General features: G+C 45.4%; 1 protein-coding gene across 7 annotated transcripts in view; it reads right to left on the reverse strand.

Moving 5' to 3' along the window:
* The window catches only part of UNC13B (unc-13 homolog B), a 565,224-nt gene extending 545,445 nt beyond the window's left edge, over positions 1-19,779 (reverse strand). For all 7 annotated transcript variants that reach the window (XM_075579702.1, XM_075580181.1, XM_075580121.1 and 4 more), the window contains exon 1: positions 19,667-19,779. In XM_075579702.1, the coding sequence (XP_075435817.1) occupies positions 19,667-19,747 (81 nt within the window). In that variant the 5' untranslated portion in view covers positions 19,748-19,779. The remainder of the gene's footprint in view (positions 1-19,666) is intronic.
* Between the last annotated feature and the right edge of the window lie 3,730 nt (positions 19,780-23,509).

The following is a 23,509-nucleotide window of genomic DNA, read 5'->3' on the forward strand; positions in this document are numbered from 1 at the left end:
AGTTATCGAATGAGCCCTCAGGCTGCCTGGAACGGAGAAAGATGACATGCGAGAAAAGAACAAGACGCCGCACGGTATCATGCAAAAGTAATACAAACAGGCAATGCTCTTATTAACGTTAATAAACCCAGAGAGAAATATCGCGATTGTTCGCTTCTGAGCGGCCCCTACAGATGTGGCGGACGTAATTGTAACCCGTGGCATGCTGCAGCGGGACATACACAACGCGCCAGTTTGAGAAGCCGCCATTGTTTTGTGCCGGTCGCGTACTATTAGTCATGTCAGACCCAAACATGACTCCTAGGGCTTCCCACCCCACCGGCAGAGGTGCTTCTGGCCGTAGAGCTGTACAGCCTGTGGGCCTCGGGTTCAGTGAAAGGTGTTCTTTAAATGCAAAGTGGTGAAATGAGCATTGGCTGGAATGAGCAGACGGTATTGGGCATGGCAGGTAACTGGCTTTCTTCCTGTTTGATGGCAAACAGAGCCGTCTCCGGTCATTGTCTCCTCACTGTTGAGGAACTCATCTCCTTTGCTTATACCACACTCCACAGCACAAGCAGCCACATTCATTTCCGCTGCAAGTAGCATCTCATTGGTAAGGAGATGTTGGTTCACTGTCAGTTCATTTTCATGATAATTTCCACTGTGTTACTCACATACCGTACAGTGCAGTGAGCTTCAAGACATTTCTCACTACTGTACAGTATGTTGTTCCCTCACTGCAATCCTCTAACACTACAAGAGCAATCCACAATGTATATTGTGCAGTAAGTTTAGAAGGCACCATGCATGGCAGAGTAATACGGAGACAATGAATCACTGACCTGATGAGCTTACAATTTAATTTTGAGATGAGATAAAGGGACTGAGGTGTAGGGGTGTGGTTATAAATACACATATACACCGTGTTCAGAAAAAAGGAACCCCCTTTTGTTTTTCATCATATCATATATATATATAACAAAGGCTGAGAGAGTAGGGATGAAGGAGAGAGGAGCCTTAAGAGGTTCTGGCAGGGCACGGGAGGGGAGACCTACGCAAGCCTGAGAATTCATCATGACTGATTCTGACTGACCCGGGACCAGTCTACGCTCAGCCGGTGAGAGCAACACGTGATGAAACGCAGACCATAAGTCGAGCGTTCGCGGCAGTGCTTGGCAGAGTGGAATGGCCAATCAGGATTAACATAGCAGGGGTCCCTGCGTTTGAATGGAACTCGCTCTGTGTGAATCCTGCCGGGCTGCATCAGTCTGTAAGAGACGCCCAGTGAGAGTAGACAGAATCAGTCCCTCTCTTTGCGCGCCTCTAACAGACGGTCGCGCTGCTTTTATTTTAGTAACCTTAGTGAAGCAGGGGGTCCCCGGAGCTGAACCACATTAATTTCAGCCCCGGAGAGCCCCTGCTCTCCGAGTTACAAGCTCCAGTATGCGGATTGATACCCATTTATACCACATATACCAGGTCAACTACCCCCTTAACCCACCACATCTACCCAGAACAAATTCCCTCCCTCCCCCACAAAGTGCCCTAGTAGCCAAATATGGCTACTAGCGCTTTTGCCCATTCAAATACAGCAAAATACATACAGTAAAATACAGAACAAATTAAATTAATAAATGTGTTACTTACTCCTGCCAGAATGAAGGTGACCCCCTCTTCTGCCCGAACATGTAAGGGCTGATACCCTATGCCCTCAATGGGAGCATAGATAACCCCAATGGCATAAAATGGGCACCCTACTATCCACCCCCAATACCTTCAACAACACCCCCCCCCCCCCCCGTCCCCTCCCAACTCATACAGTACAGTAGTGGGCAGTAGCCCCCCTACAATCCCTGACTGATATCACCCAGTTTATTGGCTCAAGTTCCTCTCAGAACCAGAAGAGTAAGCTGCTAGTTCTTGGGGATTTAAACTACAATTGGCTCGACCCTAAAAACAACAAAATCCAGATATAACTCAAGTCACTTAACCTAACGCAACTAATTGCCCAACCCACACGGACAAACCTGAAATCTCACAACCATTCCTTGCTAGACTGGATTCTCTCCTCTAGTTCCAGCAGAATCCAATCCTCTGGCATCCTTCATGAGCAGTGACCATGGAATAGTGTACTGTGCAAGGAAAATCAGATCACCCCAATAGAGCCCTAAAGTTCTCCTCACTAGAATATTTAACAACTTTAACCCACAACAGTTTCTGGCTGACCTTACCAACTGCCTTTGGTACAGAATCAACTTAATTCCCGACCCTGATTCTGTACTTGACTATTTCCTATCCGAGTTCTTAAAACTATGGTACCCATGCTCCACTACGCAGAATAAAAGTTCAGGGTCCCACCTTCCGTGGGTTACAACTGACCTTATAGTGCTTTACCATTTTAGGGATGCCTTGTGGAAAAGCTACAAAGTCACTGGCTCTACTAAGGATCTTAATAACTACAGATGCCTGTGGAACATGTGCACAAGGCAAACAAGACATGCAAAGGCACAATATTACTCTGACAATCTTCATCAGAATATATCAAATCCAGCTAACTTCTGGAAGGTTATCAACAATATATTCCAGCCTTCTAGTTAGCAATAACCATTTACAATCATTAAGGAGGAAATTCCACTGACATTGCAAATGCATTCAATGACTACTTTGTGGGGTGTGCTACTGTACTAAATTATTAGCGAAACGCAACCTGAACTACATACATGAACCTCATTTTAGGAGTACCTCTATAGCCCCACCCTCTCCCAACACTGCCCACCGTTTTCAATTTGTCCCAGTATCTGAAGAGGAGATTACAGAAGCGCTCCTCAAATTAAAACTAAGCAGCCAATGTGGGCCTGACCTACTGCAATGTAAGTTCATACGACTTGGTGCCCAAGCCATTGCCAAACCGCTTACTTCCCTAATTAAGTCTATCTTGTCTTCAGGCCATATCCCAAAGACCTGAAAAACTGCCAGTTGACCCTATCTTCAAAAGTGGGGACAAAAACACTGTCTCAAACTACAGGTCAATCTCTCTTCTTCCAATACTATCCAAAGTTATGGACAAAGTCAAACACAAATTTCCCTAGCCAATTCCAATCTGGCTTTCGCCCCAAACACTCCACGGTAACTACCCACCTAAAAGTTTGCAATGAGATCCAGTGTGGAATGGAACGGGGACAATTTAGTGGTGAAATATTCCTAGATTTTGCAAAGGCTTTTGATACGGTTGATCATGTTATCTTGCTAAACAAACTCCAGTGCTCTGGAAAAGGGAAGCATGCTTTAAACTGGTTTCAGTCCTACCTATCAGGTAGATCCCAACATGTGTCTATCTCGGGCACTAACTCCACCTCCGGTGTCCCACAAGGCGTTGTTCTGGGGCCCCTACTCTTCTCAGGGTTCATTATTGACCTTCCTACAGCTTGTAAGAGAGCCTCAATACACATGTACTGTATGCCGATGACAAAATCTTATATGCACCCAGCGATAACCTCTCTGACCTTGTACACGTACTTCAATCCGACTTTTTGAGACTTGAAAATTGGATTTCCCAAAACAAACTGTTTTTAAACACTGAAAAGACTGTAACAATGGTATCTGGGACCAAGGCTAAATTTCGAAAGTTTCCAATGAATAATCTCAAGATCAGAACCAACTCTAATACTATACTAGCCCCGTTACTAGTTTTAAATATTTGGGCTTATGGTTTGACTCCCTTGTAACATTTGGGTTGCACATTGATACCCCGACATCCAAAACCTATGCCAAACTAGGTGTACTATATAGCAACAAACATTTCCCAAGTCTGCTGGTCAGAAAGCGCATCGCACAGCAGATGCTGATGCCAATTATAGACTATGGGGACGTAGTATATCGCACGGCACCCCAAATTCACCTTGGCAAACTTGATACCCTCTTCAACTCAATATGCCGCTTTGTCCTCCAATGCAATTACAACGCACATCACTGCGAAATGCTCAAAGAACTAGATTGGTCATCACTCAAGTCTAGGCGCAAAGTTCACCTTTACTGTCTTGCCTTCAAATACTTTCTGGGCAAGCTACCCGTCTACCGGAACAAGCTCTTCACGCCTACCCATGCAGCACTTATCATCTGAGATCTGACTCCAAAAGACTGTTCATGGTCCCAAGGTTCAGCAAAGTATCCGGCCGCTCCTCTTACCGTGCACCCCAAAACTGGAACAATCTACCGGAGACTCTCACAGCCACCACCAGTCTAAGTTCTTTCAAAATAAAAGCTGTCTCACATTTTAATCTGGTCTGTAACTGTTACATACGCCTTTAATATATATTATCTAACAGTGCATGCAATGTCTTGTATATAATGTGTAATACATGTCATCGTCCCCCCCCCCCCCCCCCATGGAGATTTCACTGCTACATGGTGTGGTGTGGTGCATACCTGCTGACTCACAGTAGATCTGAGTCTCCTGCAGTGTTGTGGAGGAGGTCAGAACAGGCTTCTGGGGTAATAACGGATTCATACTCCCGGTGACAGCGCCTCCATCTCTTGCAGGCCCCAGGGATGTGCGGGACAATTCCTACAGGAGAACTTCTTTACCCTTCCCCTGATAGATTGCACTCTCGGGCAGGAAGGTATAGTAAAACACTGGAACACTTTTAGCACACTGCAGAACTTACAGCATTCACAACAGCAAGCAATTCTTAGGGCCTTCACCCTCAGGATGTACCCTGGACCTCCACTCCAAGCCAAGGGGCCCTGAAGCAGTCATTGCTCTTCCCTTACTCCCTGGTGAAGTAAGAGGTATTGTCTCCCATTCCCCTTGGGGAGGTTGTGCAAACTGACAGAGCCCTGCACAGTTGTTGGGGTAGACCAGCCTCTCTCAAGGGTAGAGGCAACTGCTCAATTTTGGTAGTGCAGCCCTTAAGTACAAGAAAAGCAGGAACCAGGTCTGAGTCCCTGATAGACACACAGGCCTAGTTGCACCGCCTCCCCTGTGACTCACTGAAGCTGCTGGGGGTGGGGAAAACCCAGGATTAGTCCTGACAGGCCTGCTCTTACCAGAGCTTACTGTCAGGAGAAGGACTGACTGGTAGCCAGAAACCAGCCATGGCTACAAATGTATACCCTGTTCACTTACAGATGTAGCCACGAGTATTAGAACTCTTGCCTGGGAAATTCTGGGGCAGTCTCACAGTAAATACCTCAACATTTCTGTGAGATTCTTAATGGCCCATCGGATTAACACAGCAGGGGTCCCTGCAGTCCCATTCAGTTTGAATGGGACTGCAGGGACCCCCACTATGTTAATCCGATGGGCCATTAAGAATCCCACAGAAATGTTGAGGCATTTACTGTGAGATTGCCCCAGAAACTCCCAGGTAAGTGTTCTAATACTGGTGGCTGCCTCTGTATGTAACTATGCATTTGTAACTATGTATTATTTGTCATTTTAACTCTGTGCCCAGGACAAACTTGAAAACGAGAGTTAACACTCGATGTATTACGTAATGGTAAAACATTTTATAAATAAAATAAAAAGAAATAATACAAGATGCACAATGTAGACAATTAACTTATGTTAACTAAATAGATGTCACTGTGTAATGTCAACAAGTACCAGATACACTGCGGGAAGTACATGTTCATTAAACGAGAAATAGGAGTTTTTTCAATCGTAGCTCGTAAATGTGTTAAACTGTTGTCACAGGAGACCAGGTTCTACAACACCTTCTCAGAACTGGGATCCTTTGATTGAGCAAAACAAGATGGTAAAATAAATGGTAATTTATTTCTTATAAAAAACAGACACACAAAGTTACACAATTCAAGATTAACACACTTACTGGGGATGGGGCTAACGAATAAATCCGTTTCCGGAACGAAATTCCTTCAGATCACCTTTTTAGAGCACTTTCCACTGACCGGTAGTTACTCACAAAAAGTCCTGGACATCTGTTACTTCGCCGCTGTGGCGCTTGGAATCTCCTTGGAATCTGCGCTCCCCATTGGCTGCAGGCCCTCTTAAGCTTTCCGGCCCTCATACACTAACCTGGTGAGCTTATCCGAACGTGGGAATTCACCTGCCAGCAAATCACCAATTTGCCAGTATTGTAAAACCGTGTGGGCACCTTTTCTCAGGTAGCAAAGGTGCATGGGTTAACTTGGCCCCTCCGCCTCTATGCATACTGAGCCCACCCTCTGCTCAGGCTCCACAGAGTCTGGATTTTGGCAAATGGTGTTTGCTTGCCTTGTGTCACGCCAGGATATGGGTACTCCAGAATAATGACAGTGCCCCTCCTGTCCTAACACCTAGGCATCTCTGAGCCTTTCGAGTATGGCCTCCGGACAGATACAGAGGCACCAAGCTTTGGCCGCCAGCTGGGTTTTCCGGAATCCATCACTTAGAAAGCCCTCAGTTCATATACAGGATATCAATATCTATACACATTAAACAATACCCGTTTAATTGTATTGTATGTCTTTATTTATATAGCACCATTAATGTACATAGCGCCACACAGTAGTAATATACATGGTAATCATATAAATAACAAATAATATAAATAACAGGTCATGAGAATAAGTGTTTAATAAAAGATATGGTGCCCTGTCTTCTGTGGACTAAAAGTTATGAGTTCTTATCCTGGTGTCAGGGTTGGTGTGAGTGTATATATTCCTTACAATCACTAGCCTCATTCCTGGCACACATGAGAAAAATACTTTTAAACTTTTAAAACACTGCAACCATGCTCAGATTTATAACCTTAGCTCGAGCACCTTCCTGAACCCCTACTCTTGGCTCAGGATATCTGGGCATGTATGTGGGTACCTCTGCTATACTGGGGAAACCCTGCTATACTAAAAACTCTTTATACCTGCAGATATATTTTAACCCCTTCATACCCATTTACCTTATCTGGAAGATGCTGCAGCAGGGATCCTGGCGGTGAGTTGTAAGAACGTTTCCAGGGTCCGAGGTTGGCGGAGTAATGTGCTTAGCTGTATCCGAAGATATCACTCAATCTCCGTATACAACTTTTGGGGTATCCCATAACTCCAGACCCCGCTACATAACCACATTCTGCAAAGACTTTCTCCGCCAAACCCACCCTGAAACTTACATCCTAGAAATCTCCCGATCCCAGCATCCCAGTAAAGGCAAAAATCACATAATTCTTTAATGTCGCAAAATCAGTATACAGTTGCAGTAATACATTTTTGACATCTGGGTTCCAGAGCTGACACTAAGACCCTAACACATAGGTCAGGGTTAACCAAGTGGGCTTGACCTTAATTATAAGCCTGGTTAACCCCTTCACCGTCACAGTTGTAATCTAATCTGAAACACTAAGATTACTATAAAGTTTGAGTTCAAAGTATTAGAAGTAGTAGGAGTTACGAGTCTTTGGAGCGGGGTACCCCCCTTTATCCACAGATCACACTGTTTCCTTATTTTCCTTTTGCACTATAGGTTTGTTCTTCTTTGGACTTGTCACTATTTACACTCCGAGTGAGAGTGGTACACCTGGCCCCAGGGAAAGCTGTTATAGTTAGAATTTTCCCATTTTACATATTTTCACATTTAGATTGTGCTGTTTTGTTTTCAAGTTTGAGTTCAAAGTTTGATTCAAAGTGTTCAAAATATCCTCCTCCTGCTGAAACGCGCGCCCAAAGACGAGAACGCCGCTATCAAAATATCCTCCTCCTGCTGAAATGCGCGCCCAAAGACGAGAACGCCGCTATCAAAATATCCTCCTCCTGCTGAAACGCCCAAAGACGAGAACGCCGCTATCAAAATATCCTCCTCCTGCTGAAACGCGCGCCCAAAGACGAGAACGCCGCTATCAAAATATCCTCCTCCTGCTGAAACGCCCAAAGACGAGAACGCTGCTATCAAAATATCCTCCTCCTGCTGAAACGCCCAAAGACGAGAACGCCGCTATCAAAATATCCTCCTCCTGCTGAAACGCGCGCCCAAAGACGAGAACGCCGCTATCAAAATATCCTCCTCCTGCTGAAACGCCCAAAGACGAGAACGCCGCTATCAAAATATCCTCCTCCTGCTGAAACGCCCAAAGACGAGAACGCCGCTATCAAAATATCCTCCTCCTGCTGAAACGCCCAAAGACGAGAACGCCGCTATCAAAATATCCTCCTCCTGCTGAAACGCCCAAAGACGAGAACGCCGCTATCAAAATATCCTCCTCCTGCTGAAACGCCCAAAGACGAGAACGCCGCTATCAAAATATCCTCCTCCTGCTGAAACGCCCAAAGACGAGAACGCCGCTATCAAAATATCCTCCTCCTGCTGAAACGCCCAAAGACGAGAACGCCGCTATCAAAATATCCTCCTCCTGCTGAAACGCCCAAAGACGAGAACGCTGCTATCAAAATATCCTCCTCCTGCTGAAACGCCCAAAGACGAGAACGCTGCTATCAAAATATCCTCCTCCTGCTGAAACGCCCAAAGACGAGAACGCCACTGTCTGATTGCATAATCGATAAGGCATTGATACAGCTGCTCACACTCCTTAACAAAACGTTGTTTTACCAGATGTTTTTTCAGTCCTAGCAACGATCCTTTATCAGGAAACAGTGCTTATCTTCTTCTCTAAACACCGTGCTGTAACTATGCACTTAATGGGATCATGCCGTCACCAGAGAATATTTAATAGATTATTAAATAATTCTTAAATGTAATAATCTACTGTGAGACCTAGACTAGCTCACATTTTCATGAACAATTATGAAAAATTAAAGGGGTCCCATTTTTTCTGAACACAGTGTATAGCCATCAGTGTGTGTGTATATATATATATTGTGACAAACGGCTTACTCCGGGGCTCCGCCGTCTGTCCGGGACTGTTAGAACACGGTCTTTTAGGGTAGGTTAAATGATGAGACGTCACGTACTGTTCCTTTAAACAGGCTATACCTGGTTTATTCAGTCCCAGGCACTGGGACTGCTACAGTGTAAACAGAAAACAAAGCCAAACAAAAAGCTGCTCGTCTGAGCGATAACTTAAAACTTAGATGTCCCTGACTCAGAGTTGGAAGTGGCTTGTCCACTTCCACCAACAAAATAAGTACCTTTGCAGTCTTTAGACAAACTAACAGAATGAATGAAGCGATTTGGGAAAGAGGCTTTCTCACCCCTCTGCAGTTCAGCAGCCTTCCAGGCTCTTGGGCGGGGCCCAGAGGAAACAGGAAACAGGTCTTATATACCTGAACTCTAATCAGCATGACAGGTGACAGAAAACAGGCAGCAGACAAACTGTGGAATGGAGTGCCTGTACTACGAGGCTGCCCTGTTCAGCTTAGACAGGACAGAAACTGTTCAGTATCCTGGGAGCCCTGTATATGGAGTTTATTACCAACCCCTGGTTTCTGTCACATATCCTCCCCCCCAGCTCAGACCTCGAGGGGTGAGCGACCATGGATATTAGGGAGTGCATCCTTGACAACCCGTCGGCATTGCCATGTTTGTGCCCCGACCTGTGTTCCACAGAAAATTTAAAGGGCTGTAGGCTTAGGAACCACCTGGTCACCCTAGCGTTCTTCTCCCTATTTTGACACATCCAGGTAAGGGGTGCATGATCTGTGACCAATCGGAACTTTCTCCCCAACAGATAATACTTGAGTGTCTCTACAGCCCACTTTATTGCGAGACACTCTTTCTCGACTATGGAGTAATTTTTCTCCTGGGGATTTAGTTTCCTACTTAAATAAAGGATGGGGTGCTCCTCCCCTTGAGACTCCTGGGAGAGTACCGCCCCCAGCCCTACCTCAGATGCGTCGGTTTGGACTACGAACTCTTTGGAGAAGTCAGGTGTGACCAACACTGGTTGGGCACAGAGAGCTTCTTTCAGGCTTCTAAAGGCCTGTTCGGCTTCGGGGGACCACTTTACCATTAGAGGTCCTCTTGCTTTTGTGAGGTCGGTTAGTGGGGTTGCCTTAGTTGCAAAATTGGGAATAAACCTCCTATAGTAGCCAATTAACCCCAAAAAGGTCCTTACTTGTTTTTTTGTGACTGGCCTTGGCCAATTTTGTATCGCCTCTACTTTGAGTGTTTGTGGTTTGAGTAACCCTCTACCAATAGAATACCCCAGATACTTGGCCTCCTCCAGACCAATAGTGCATTTAGCGGGGTTAGCAGTTAGTCCAGCAGACCGAACTGCGTCGAGCACAGCTTGGACCTTTGGAAGGTGGGACTGCCAATCTTCACTATGGATTACCACATCATCCAGGTAGGCGGCAGCATACCGAACATGTGGTTTTAAAATTTTATCCATCATTCTTTGGAATGTGGCGGGTAAGCCAAAAGGCAGCACCTTATATTGAAAGAGGCCGTCTGGGGTTGAGAAGGCTGTTTTTTCTTTTGCCCTTTCTGTGAGGGGAACCTGCCAGTACCCTTTTGTTAGGTCTAGGGTTGTGAGATATCGGGCTTTGCCCAGTCTCTCTACAAGTTCATCCACCCTGGGCATAGGATAAGTATCACATTTTGACACCGCGTTTAGTTTCCGGTAGTCATTACAAAACCTTGTTGTACCGTCTGGCTTTGGGACTAAAACTATAGGGCTGTTCCACCCACTTTGGGATTCCTCAATTACGCCTAGTTTTAGCATTTTTTTAACCTCTAAACTTATAGCCTCTCTCTTGGCCTCTGGGATTCGGTAGGGTTTAAGGTTAACTCGGACCCCCGGTTCAGAGACTATGTCATGTTTAATTACGTTAGTTTTACCTGGCTGTGTAGAGAAGATTTCTTTGTTCCTTCTCACTAAACTCTGGACCTCTCGTTTCTGATGCACGGACAGTGTTTCAGCTATGCTAACCTCTGGGTCAGTTTCTTGATTCTCTGACGGACCTGGGGGTACTAGGGTTAACAAGACCTCTCTATCTTTCCAGGGCTTGAGTAGGTTTATATGGTAAATTTGCTCAGGTTTCCTCCTACCTGGCTGCCTTACCCTATAATTTACTTCTCCCACTCTTTCCAAGACCTCATATGGCCCATGCCATTTAGCAAGGAATTTACTCTCCACGGTGGGAACCAGAACTAGTACCCTATCACCTGGAAAAAAAATTCTGACCCTAGCACCCTTATTATACGTATTCCTTTGTGCTTCTTGAGCTTTCTCCATGTGTTCCCTCACTATGGGTAGGACTGCAGCAATGCGGTCCTGCATCTGGGCAACATGCTCTATTACACTTCTGTAAGGGGTAACCTCGTGTTCCCAAGTTTCTTTGGCTATATCCAGTAAGCCCCTTGGATGTCGGCCATACAATAGTTCAAACGGGGAGAAGCCTGTGGATGACTGGGGAACTTCCCTAATGGCAAATAACAGGTATGGTAACAAACAGTCCCAGTTTTTCCCATCCTTATCGACCGCCCGGCGTAACATGCTCTTTAAGGTTTTATTGAACCTTTCCACTAAACCATCTGTTTGTGGATGATAGACTGAGGTTCTGAGATGCTTGATTTTTAGGAGTTTACATAGCTCTTTTGTTACTTGGGACATAAATGGTGTTCCCTGGTCAGATAAGATCTCTTTAGGAATTCCGACCCGGGAAAACAGAAGTACTAACTCTTTTGCTATGTTTTTAGCAGAGGTGCTACGTAGGGGAACTGCCTCCGGATATCGGGTAGCATAATCTAATATTACCAATATATGCTGATGTCCCCTAGCAGACTTTATTAGGGGTCCTACTAGATCCATAGCAATCCGGTCAAATGGTACCTCTATTATGGGAAGGGGTACCAATGGGCTGCGGTATGCTTTGAACGGGGCGGTGATCTGACATTCTGGGCATGAGGAACAATAGTTTGTAATTTCTGCCAGAACCCCAGGCCAATAAAAGCTTCGGAGAACCTTTTCTTTTGTCTTTTCCACCCCTAGGTGTCCCCCCAATGGATGACTATGTGCGAGGTGTAATACTACGTTACGGAATGTCCGTGGTACCAACAATTGTTTAGTTGTAACTGATTTTCTTTTATCAACCCGATATACTAGGTCGTTCTCTACCTCGAAGTAGGGGTAAGCAAGTGACCTATCTGGTTGGCCATGAGTACTATTCTGGTCCCGTATATTTCCCCTTGCTACCGCTAATGTGGGGTCCTCCCACTGGGCCTTCTTAAAACTCCCAGGACTGACCTCTAGGTCAGCGAGGGTCTTATCCTGTACTGGGGTGGTAAGTGCCTGATCAACATCTTGATTTGGGGTATTCCCTACCAAAGTAGTGATGGGGAAGGGAATTTCACAGCACTCCTCCTTTTCCCCCTTCTTATTTGGGCCCTCGTCAACATCCATTTCTGAAAAAGGGAAAGGATTTGTTTCTTCTAACACTTCGTTATGGTCCGCTATTGAACTCTGGGCGCTATTCTGAGCTGGGGACCACATTTTTAGAAAATGGGGAAAGTCGGTCCCTATTAACACATCATGTGCCAGTTTGGGTACAACACCCACCTTGAAATCTAAAGAACCAAATTCTGTTTCAAAAAAAACATCAACAGTGGAATATTCATGATTATCCCCATGTATACAACAAATTGCCACTCTTTGTGAACTGTTTACCTGTTTCTTCTTAATGGGCAATAGGTATTCGGACACTAGTGTGACCATGCTCCCAGAGTCAAGAAGTGCCCGAACCCTCTTACCATTAACCTTTACAAATGCCCACAGATGGTTATTCAAGGGGTCCTCTGGGCTAGGGCCCATACATTGGGACAACAGCGAATAAGGTTCCACGCTGTTGCATTGCATGGGCTCATCATTTAGTGGGCAGATTTTTGCTGTGTGGCCCCTCTCATGACAATTTACACATTTAGGTACATAGTCTGTGTCCCACTTAGAGCCTTTTCCCGGCTCCCCATGTTGGCTATTGCCCTTAGTGTGCGAACCACTGTTGCTGGAGCGGCGTGAAGGTGGTCGCCGCTCTTCAGCGCCCCTTAACCCCGGTACCCTTTTACCGTCTCTGGCAGAGTCCTGGAACCTCGGGTAGTGGGGTTGCTCCACGACTGTGGGTTGCGGTTGCTCTTCTGCTGCACTGTACCTTTCTACAAGGGCCACAAGCTCATCCGCATTGTGGGGGTCACTCCGACTGACCCAACGACGTAAGGCAGAGGGAAGTTTCCTCAAGAACTGGTCCATGACCAACCGTTCCACGATGTGGCTTGCTGAGTTGATCTCGGGTTGTAGCCACTTCCGGGCGAGGTGGATGAGGTCATACATCTGGCTTCGGGTGGCTTTATCCATCGTGAAGGACCATGCGTGAAACCTTTGGGCACGAACAGCCGTGGTTACGCCGAGGCGGGCGAGGATCTCGAACTTCAATTTTGCATAGACGTTAGCTTCGGCTGGCTCTAGATCAAAGTAAGCCTTCTGGGGTTCGCCGCTTAGGAAGGGTGCGATTAGACCAGCCCACTCAGCTTCTGGCCATCCCTCTCTCTGTGCCGTGCGTTCAAACGTGAGAAGATAGGCTTCCACATCATCCGAGGGTCCCATTTTCTGAAGGTAGTGGCTTGCCCTGGTCATTTTCGGAACTGGGGCTGCCGCTGCCAGTGGAAGGTTACTGATAGTCCCCCTCAGGATCTCGAGTTCCTGCTGTAAGCCCTGAGCGAACCGCTGTTGCTCCTCTCTCAGCAAGCGGTTTGTCTCTTGCTGGTTTGCATTCGCGTTTTGCAGGGCTTCATTCGTCTGTTGCTGGTTTGCATTCGTCTGTTGCTGGTTTGCATTCGCCTGTTGCTGGTTGGCATTAATCTCTTGCTGGGCTATGATCAGCTGTTGCTGGGCTGCATTCGTCTGCTGCTGGTTTGCATTAGTTTCTTGCTGGGCTATTAACAGCTGTTGCTGGGTTTCATTCGCGTCTTTCTGGGCAGCGACATTGCGTACCAGCGCACCCACCACGTCTTCCATCTTGTTTGCAGAGGATGAAAAAACTTTTTTTTTTTTTTTTTTTTTTTCTCTTTCAAAGTTTTTCAATTCGCAGACCCCCTAGTGCTCTGCCCGCATTCTCCACCATATGTGACAAACGGCTTACTCCGGGGCTCCGCCGTCTGTCCGGGACTGTTAGAACACGGTCTTTTAGGGTAGGTTAAATGATGAGACGTCACGTACTGTTCCTTTAAACAGGCTATACCTGGTTTATTCAGTCCCAGGCACTGAGACTGCCACAGTGTAAACAGAAAACAAAGCCAAACAAAAAGCTGCTCGTCTGAGCGATAACTTAAAACTTAGATGTCCCTGACTCAGAGTTGGAAGTGGCTTGTCCACTTCCACCAACAAAATAAGTACCTTTGCAGTCTTTAGACAAACTAACAGAATGAATGAAGCGATTTGGGAAAGAGGCTTTCTCACCCCTCTGCAGTTCAGCAGCCTTCCAGGCTCTTGGGCGGGGCCCAGAGGAAACAGGAAACAGGTCTTATATACCTGAACTCTAATCAGCATGACAGGTGACAGAAAACAGGCAGCAGACAAACTGTGGAATGGAGTGCCTGTACTACGAGGCTGCCCTGTTCAGCTTAGACAGGACAGAAACTGTTCAGTATCCTGGGAGCCCTGTATATGGAGTTTATTACCAACCCCTGGTTTCTGTCACAATATATATATATATATATATATATATATATATTATACACATGTATGTTTATATATGTATGTGTGTGTGCGCGCATATATAACTAGATATCTATCTAGATAGAGATAGATGTGTATGTGTGTGTGTATATATATATATATATACAGTGTTCGACAAACCTATACATTTGCTCGCCCCGGGCGAGTGGATTTAACCCCCGGGCGAGTAAATATTGGCCCAAGCAGCACACGTTTGGTACTAGGTGGCGAGTAGATTTTGTTGTGTGGCGAGTAGATTTTTTGGTGATTTGTCAACCACTGTGTATATGTGTATATATATATATATATATATACACACACACATACATACATATATAGGCAAGGTAGGAGGAAAAAAGAGGCTCACAAAATATGGTGGAATCAAATGATTACCAAATGTATTGATGCATCAGAGCTTAAAGTGGTAACGTTTCAGGACACAAAGTAGCCTTGAGAAAGCGTTTCTCACGCGAAACGCGCGCGTCGGCATCTCTCACGCGCACGGTCAGCATTGACGTGGCAGCCTCATATCTCGCAGAGCGAGTAGCTGCCAGACCCAGCGCCTGCACATACCCTCCTGAATCGGGTCAGAGTCTGCGAGTTCACTCGGTGGGCTGAGAGTGGGGAGAGTTGGTTGTACACACCCACATTGGCATTAATGGCTGTATTTATAAGGCACTTATACCACAGCACCTTAGGAGATTCTGAGTATATACAGTACCAGACGGTTGAGCACATTCATGAATATGTGCACAGGCATAAACAATTACTGTAGCCACACCGTTTCTTGGTATCTGGTATCAATAAGAGCATTCACGTTATCTCCTACTTCAGTGGCTGTACTGTTATTTTGTGGTATAGAGTATTATCCTTATAATGTTGTGGCACAGTACCTGACGGTTGAGCACATTCATGAATATGTGCATAGGCATTCACATTAGCCACACCAGTAGGCGAAAGATAGGTTCCTATTGTTTTAGCTTTTCTGTAAACTATTTTAGGATTAGATTTAGTGTAAATGGCCAGGTCTCTGTCTAGTCTGAGTACCTCCCAATGTTTGTTCAGGATAGATCTTATATTACCCGCTTGTTTAGAATAGGTAGTAATAAAGAGAGGTATCTCTTTGTCCTGACTAGTGTTGGCTTGTACATGAGATTTCTTCATTTTGTGTCTATCAAATGTTAAACAGATCAAAAGGGCAGATCTCTTAGATAGACACAAAATGGAGAAATCTCATGTACAAGCCAACACTAGTCAGGACAAAGAGATACCTCTCTTTATTACTACCTATTCTAAACAAGCGGGTAATGTAAGAAAAGCTAAAACAATAGGAACCTATCTTTCGCCCAGTATGTTTAGACCTGAAGATATGACAAGGACCAGAATTCCTAATGGTTTTTACAAATGTGGGTCTTGCAACTTTTGTAAATATGCTTTATCCATTAAATCATTTAAAAGCATACATACTGGTCAGAAATATAGGATTCATTTCTTTCTAACTTGCAATACCAAATATGTCATTTATATTCTAAGATGTGCATGTGGATGCAGTTATATTGGAAGACCCATCAGACCTTTGAAAATAAGGATCAGCGAACATATCAGAACCATTAAGAACAAAGATGACAAGTTCCCAGTGGCCTGACATTTTAATAATTGTTCAAAAGGTTCAATAGACAAATTTACATTTAGTGCTATTGAACACATAGCTAGTCATCCCAGAGGAGGAGATAGAGAATCTATCCTCAATTGCCGTGAGATGCACTGGATTTATACCCTTGGGACTTTGGCTCCCAAGGGTATGAACATTGATTGGGAATTAAAACACTTTTTGAAATAAGTACTACAGCTAAACCCCGTTATAACGCGGGTCTCGGGGTCCACCCCGAGACCACCGCGTTACTAACGGGGTCGCGAGAAAAAAAAATGGCCGCCGCGCTTTAGCGCATATTCATCCCGCGGGACAGGAGATGGGAGCGGGCATGTCCCTCCGCTCCCCGCTTCCCCCTGTCACCGCGGGACAGGCCGCGGGGCAGGAGATGGGAGCGGGGATGTCTCTCCTGTCCCCGCTTCCCCCTGTCACCTCGGGACAGGCCGCGGGGCAGGAGATGGGAGCGGGGATGTCTCTCCTGTCCCCGCTTCCCCCTGTCACCTCGGGACAGGCCGCGGGGCAGGAGATGGGAGCGGGGATGTCTCTCCTGTCCCCGCTTCCCCCTGTCACCTCGGGACAGGCCGCGGGGCAGGAGATGGGAGCGGGGATGTCCCTCCTGTCCCCGCTTCCCCCTGTCACCTCGGGACAGGCCGCGGGGCAGGAGATGGGAGTGGGGATGTCCCCTCAGGTCGCCGCTTACCTCAGAACCATGCTGCCTGCATGGAGGTTGTAGCGGGGGGTTTCTTCTCCCCACCGCTGTCCCCGGTGCTCCCGCTGCCTGCGCGGGAGGAGGGGGGGGAGCGGGTGGTGGTGCTGGTCGCGGCCCGTCTGTGTAGAGTGAGAGAGTGTGTGTGTATGTATATATGGGAGAGAAAGTGTGTGTGTGTATATGGGTGTGTGAGTGTGGGTAAGTGTCTGAGTGTGTGTGTAAGTGTGTGTAAGTGTGTGTGAGTGTGTGTGAGTGTCTGTGAGTGTGTAAGTGTGTGTGAGTGTGTGTGAGTGTGTGTGAGTGTGTGTGAGTGTCTGTGAGTGTCTGTGAGTGTCTGTGAGTGTCTGTGAGTGTGTGTGAGTGTGTGTGAGTGTCTGTGAGTGTGTAAGTGTGTGTGAGTGTGTGTGAGTGTGTGTCTGTGAGTGTCTAAGTGTGTGTAAGTGTGTGTGAGTGTGTGTGAGTGTCTAAGTGTGTGTAAGTGTGTGTGTGTGTGTGTGTGTGTGAGTGTGTGTGAGTGTCTGTAAGTGTGCGTAAGTGTGCGTGAGTGTGCGTAAGTGTGTGTGAGTGTGCGTGAGTGTGGTCAGTGTGTGTGCAGTGTGTCAGTGTGAGCAATGAGCAGTGTGTGTGCAGTGTGCAGTGTGTGTGCAGTGTGGCAGTGAGCAATGAGCAGTGTGTGTGCAGTGAGTGTGTGCAGTGTGTCAGTGTGAGCAATGAGCAGTGTGTGTGCAGTGTGCAGTGTGTGTGCAGTGTGGCAGTGTGAGCAATGAGCAGTGTGTGTGCAGTGAGTGTGTGCAGTGTGCAAAAAAAAAAATGTAAAAAAATTTTTTTTAAAAAAATTTTTTTTTTTTTTTTTTTTTTTTTTTTAAAAAAAAACGGGAGCCACGGGAAAACCGCGTTATAACCGAATCGCGGTATAACGAGGCGCGTTATAACGGGGTTTAGCTGTATTTGAGTTTCATTCCTGTCTTTGGTTCCAGTTTTTCATTACCTATTCGTATTAACATATTATTGTTTCTTATATGAATATTATTGTTTTCTTGTATATTATTATGGGATACTTATAATAGAATATATTTATTTGTATTTATTCTTTATTTATTATTATTCATTCTTTTTGTTTATTCCCTATCAATGTATTCCAAGTGCATCTATTCTAGATACACTGTTATTGTGTGATCTTTACTGACAACTCTGTATATGGTTACTATGATAAGTTTCTAGTCTATTAATAGAGATTCGTTTCATATGTTTCATTATTTATATGTCGCCTACCTCTCCAGATCACTCTATAAGACTGCCTTCTTTTATCCATTTAATGTTGTTTTAGTTTAGTTTTTTCTTTTCTTTGTTTTTATGCCTGGTTACGCTATATTCCTGTTTGCTGTGTTGATCCTTGTGACACACAGTTACTGCGCAGCTGATTTGGACCACCCCCTGACTCGAGCGTAAAGATTCCAGGTCATCTATCTCATTGGTTCTCTCTTTGAGCCAATCAAATTGTAGTATGGCGATTTCGCGCCATTTGACATACACGTCATTGATCAGCTGGAGGTGGGGGGACGCCTATATCAGTTGCAGCAGACGCAGTGTGTAAAACATTCTCTTTGACAAAGGGTGACGGCCCGAAACGCGTAAGAGCTTTTTACCCATCCCACACCATGATGTCTATCACGGATTAAAGGATTTTTATTTTCATATTGGTGTCTAGCCCCCTCATTTCTCCTGCTGTGCTCCGTTGTCTCCCTCGTGGAATTTTCTCCCACATTAGCCACACCAGTGTGGGTATCTGTTAGCCACATCACCTATTGCCAGCAAGTTAATTTATAAGCTCTGACTTCTGAGCTATACTTGTGTTTATATTAGGGAGGTGATAACACCATCTCCTCGTCTCTGTTCCACCCCAGGACTCTCACTAAGGGAAATCTGTATACCAGCTCCCTTTTTTGAACATTTGATTTAATCCTCCTCAATTGTTCTTATTTATTTACAATCCGGAGTGTCATATACACTCTAATTTTTGGATTATATATGTGTGTCCTGTTTGGATTTTAAATCTCATTTTTTTAATCAGTTAAACATTAAAGATAAGAGTTTTTAATTAGTTTAATATTAAATTTAGGGTATTGAGTGCTTTAGTTAGGGTTCTTGCCTCTTCGCTGTTCTAGTTATAATAGAGAGCCAGAGAAAGACAGAAAATAAATGTCTAAAATATGCAGAGGTGGGGTCCCCTCAAAGACTAAAATGGAAACAATGAGTCAGCAGAGAAAACAAGGGAGAAAAACATGAGAAAATAACTTTCTAATGCAACAGCTAGGTGTAACTGATATAAGCTGTAGCAGACAAAAATGAAAGTGTCCCAAAGGCTACCGTGGAGCAAGGAAATGTCCAGATACTTGCTATGACGCTGCACCAGACATCCAGAGGAGAAGGGGAGTCCAAGACAGAGGTAAGTAAGAGGCAATGCAAGCCCCCGGCATCCCGCTCACTGTTAGCATCAGGCAGCAATCAGACAGCAGTCACAGAGACCGGACAAAACAGCATCAGCAGTAAAGCTCCAAACAAGAAGATGGTCAGCACGGTGCAGCAGTGGGACACAGGAAAGTGAGGGCTATAGATACTCCAACGGCCGTTTCGCAGTAAGGCTTCTTCCGGGAGCATACACACACGAGCAGCATGGGAGGCTTCACACATTCACATTTCCGTAAACTTTAATAAATACCAGCTCACCTCATTCGACTGTCGGATGGTCCTCAGTGGAATCCACACTGTACCAACCATGGTATCCCAAATGAGTCCTTTGTTCCACATTTCCACTATCAGGCCAAGGTCCAGGCGACTGATTTCACTAGAAATAACAAATAAATAGCATGAAATCCATGTGAACGACTGGATTATTTCCTTGTTCTAAGAATTGTGGGTAAATAGATCTGCTGAATACAGATGGTAGGGATGGCCACAGTATGAAAGCATGGAACAGCTTGTTACCATACAAAGTGGAATAAACAGATCACAACAACATTTTTGAAAATATTGATTCCTATGGGCTGCTTAAATGTTTAAGCCGGAATAATTGCTTCATACACATGGTCAGGTACAACATGGTCAGTAATTGGTTTATGACCTGACCACACTCATTTTGCAGTCACGGGTCTCAGCAGTATGAAAGTATTTGGAGCATTGTGGAGCTGCTAGACCTGGAAACTAGATATAAATGATGACATTGACCCAATGTTCCCATGTGATAGATAGAACTACTCCTCTTATATGTATATGGACGTGAGCTTCTCCGGAGCTTATTACATAAGCCAGACATTGGAAATGAAGAGGTTGGGAGTAGGGTTAAACTGCTGCACAGCAAGCTGGAGTCAGGGGGTTATTCACCAACGCACACAAACTCCTTCTGATCGGCAACCAAGCAAGGCTAATAAATAATCCCCTAAACAAGGGGTGGCCAACTCCAGTCCTAAAGGGCCACCAACAGGGTCAGGTTTGCAGGATATCCCTGCTTCAGCACAGGTGACTCAATCAATGGCACAATGAGTCAGGCTGAGCCACTGATTCAACCACCTGTGCTGATGCAGGGGTACCATTAAAACATGACCTGTTGGTGGCCCTTGAGGACTGGAGTTGGCCTCCCTTGCTCTAAGCCACCTGAGCAGAAGGCAGGGGAGCCTGACCTGAATTAGCACTGTGTGCATCAATGAATACAGAACATGAGCATCTGTATCTCCATATAACTTTCCGTGAAAGAATGCTTTTATATCATGTCCCCTGTGTGGCATTGCAACTGGAAAACACTTTTTCTAGTGTCCCACAGATTGTTTAATCAATTAGGGTACGTTTCATTCATTTGTGTAACAAATAGCAAGGAAATGTATTCTGCGCGGATTTTGTTGGGGGATACAGTAGATGGTGGCCTGCGCTATGCGAGGTGGGAATGCTGCTGCCATTACAAAGATGCAGTGACCATGTCTGACTTTCTGCGCTATGTGAGGTGAGAATGCTGCTGCCATTACAAAGATGCAGTGACCATGTCTGACTTTTAAACAAGCTTTAGAAAACACCACTTTGCTGAGCATATATTTCCCAGAAATATTTTTTTGTTCCAAAGTAATTTATTTATTGAGGAGTGTTTCATACATTTGATAATGAAAGGGAAATAATTCACTTTACAGAGATTGTTGTTTCATATACGCAAGTATACACACCGACATTTCATTGGTTCATTGCTGAACATACACGTCAATGTACATTCAATATACATACCACACAATAAATACCAGCTTGTTAAATCCCCTTTTATCTTTTATTGTACTGCTTTTACTGTGTGATCACCGAATGTTCTTTGTTTCCTCTATTCCCTTGGGTTTTACTCCTCTTTTGTCCTTTTTTTAAAATAACAATCAACTTTTAATCTACAATTAGAACCCAAACTCCCCCGGGGGTAAATAGATTTGGCTTTTACCTGTTATATTGGGCCTTGCTATTGAGCAAACACAATGTGGTGAGGTTTCTCTTTAAAAAAAAAAAAAAAAAATTATATATATATAATTTTTTTTATATATATATATATATATATATATATATTTTTTTATATATATATATATATATTTTTAATATATATATATATATATATATATATATATATATATAAAAAGACACAAAACAGCGCAATATACAAAATAAATGTCCTCACACATATAAAATCTAAAAAGGATATATGATACCAAAATGCAAATAAATCAAATGTGCAGATTGAGAAAGGTCCAAAGAATAATCAGTCCAGTCTTATAACAGGGGAAAAACCTCAAGAGCCAAATCCAATGCTGGGGGGCAGCCGAATCCAAAGGGAGAACCACTTCCAGGGAAGTACTAAATGGAAAGAGAAAAGGGGAAGCGCACCCCCTAGTGCATTATCTTCAATGTGTAGAAGATGAACGTTTAATAATAATAAAAATGGAAGGCAATACACACTTACAAGATATACATATATAGAGTTCACATACAGGCATCTTTGAGAGCCTGGATTGACCAGCCCATGCACATGGAAAGTGCAGGCACAGCGAGACTCACTGTGACCGCAGGGGCAGATGGAAAGGGCAGGCACAGCGAGACTCACTGTGACCGCAGGGGCAGATGGAAAGGGCAGGCACAGCGAGACTCACTGTGACCGCAGGGGCAGATGGAAAGGGCAGGCACAGCGAGACTCACTGTGACCGCAGGGGCAGATGGAAAGTGCAGGCACAGCGAGACTCACTGTGACCGCAGGGGCAGATGGAAAGTGCAGGCACAGCGAGACTCACTATGACCGCAGGGGCAGATGGAAAGTGCAGGCACAGCGAGACTCACTGTGACCGCAGGGGCACATGGAAAGTGCAGGCACACCGAGACTCACTGTGACCGCAGGGGCACATGGAAAGTGCAGGCACACCGCGACTCACTGTGACTGCAGGGGCAGATGGAAAGTGCAGGCACACCGAGACTCACTGTGACCGCAGGGGCACATGGAAAGTGCAGGCACACCGCGACTCACTGTGACTGCAGGGGCACATGGAAAGTGCAGGCACACCGAGACTCACTGTGACCGCAGGGGCAGATGGAAAGTGCAGGCACAGCGAGACTCACTGTGACCGCAGGGGCAGATAGAAAGTGCAGGCACACCGAGACTCACTGTGACCGCAGGGGCAGATGGAAAGTGCAGGCACACCGAGACTCACTGTGACCGCAGGGGCAGATGGAAAGTGCAGGCACAGCGAGACTCACTGTGACCGCAGGGGCAGATGGAAAGTGCAGGCACAGCGAGACTCACTGTGACCGCAGGGGCAGATGGAAAGTGCAGGCACACCGAGACTCACTGTGACCGCAGGGGCAGATGGATATACCACAAGCTGTGTCTCAACCACAGCAGAAGCTGAAGCCAGATGGAATAGGCGCGAGTCCAGGAGCAAATCGGGAGCTTCCGCCGAGCAGATAGCTCACACAGGCACCTCTAAAGACCTCGAAGTATGCAAGAAGTCCCTCAGAGTAGCGCGGAAACACCGCAAGAGTACAGTGATGTCAGACCCTACGCGTTTTGTCCGCGACAGCGGACTTCGTCAGGGGAAAATGACGTGCCAAAAAGCACAAAATATATACCCAATGCTGAAATTCAATTGGACAGATGAGAAGCACCAGCATTAAAGTGACAGCATAAACAGCAACACTATGCATCAGTACAAATATCCGCTACCATACTAAACAATTCACATCGTTGATCACAGTAACAGCAAGTAAATGTAAAAACACCTAAGTGTATATAAAACCATAATTATTTAATAAAAAAGAAGTCTCAGATCCAAGGACAGTACCCAGCATTAAAAAAGGTGACCAGGTAAGGCAAAAGGGGGGAAGGGAAAAGAGGGGAGGGGGGAAGGGAAGGAAGGTGATCGCATCAAGAATGCATTGGCACCTACCAAAATTCGCACAGAAAGCCATACATTTTTGAGACCATCAGGCAACTACAGGTGTGGTAGGGGCAGGTGCATCACTTTTATGGACTGCAAGAGGGATTTTGGAAGAAAGTAAAGTCTC

Source organism: Ascaphus truei, chromosome 1 (assembly GCF_040206685.1).
Source record: "Ascaphus truei isolate aAscTru1 chromosome 1, aAscTru1.hap1, whole genome shotgun sequence".
NCBI classification, from domain to species: Eukaryota; Metazoa; Chordata; class Amphibia; order Anura; family Ascaphidae; genus Ascaphus; species Ascaphus truei.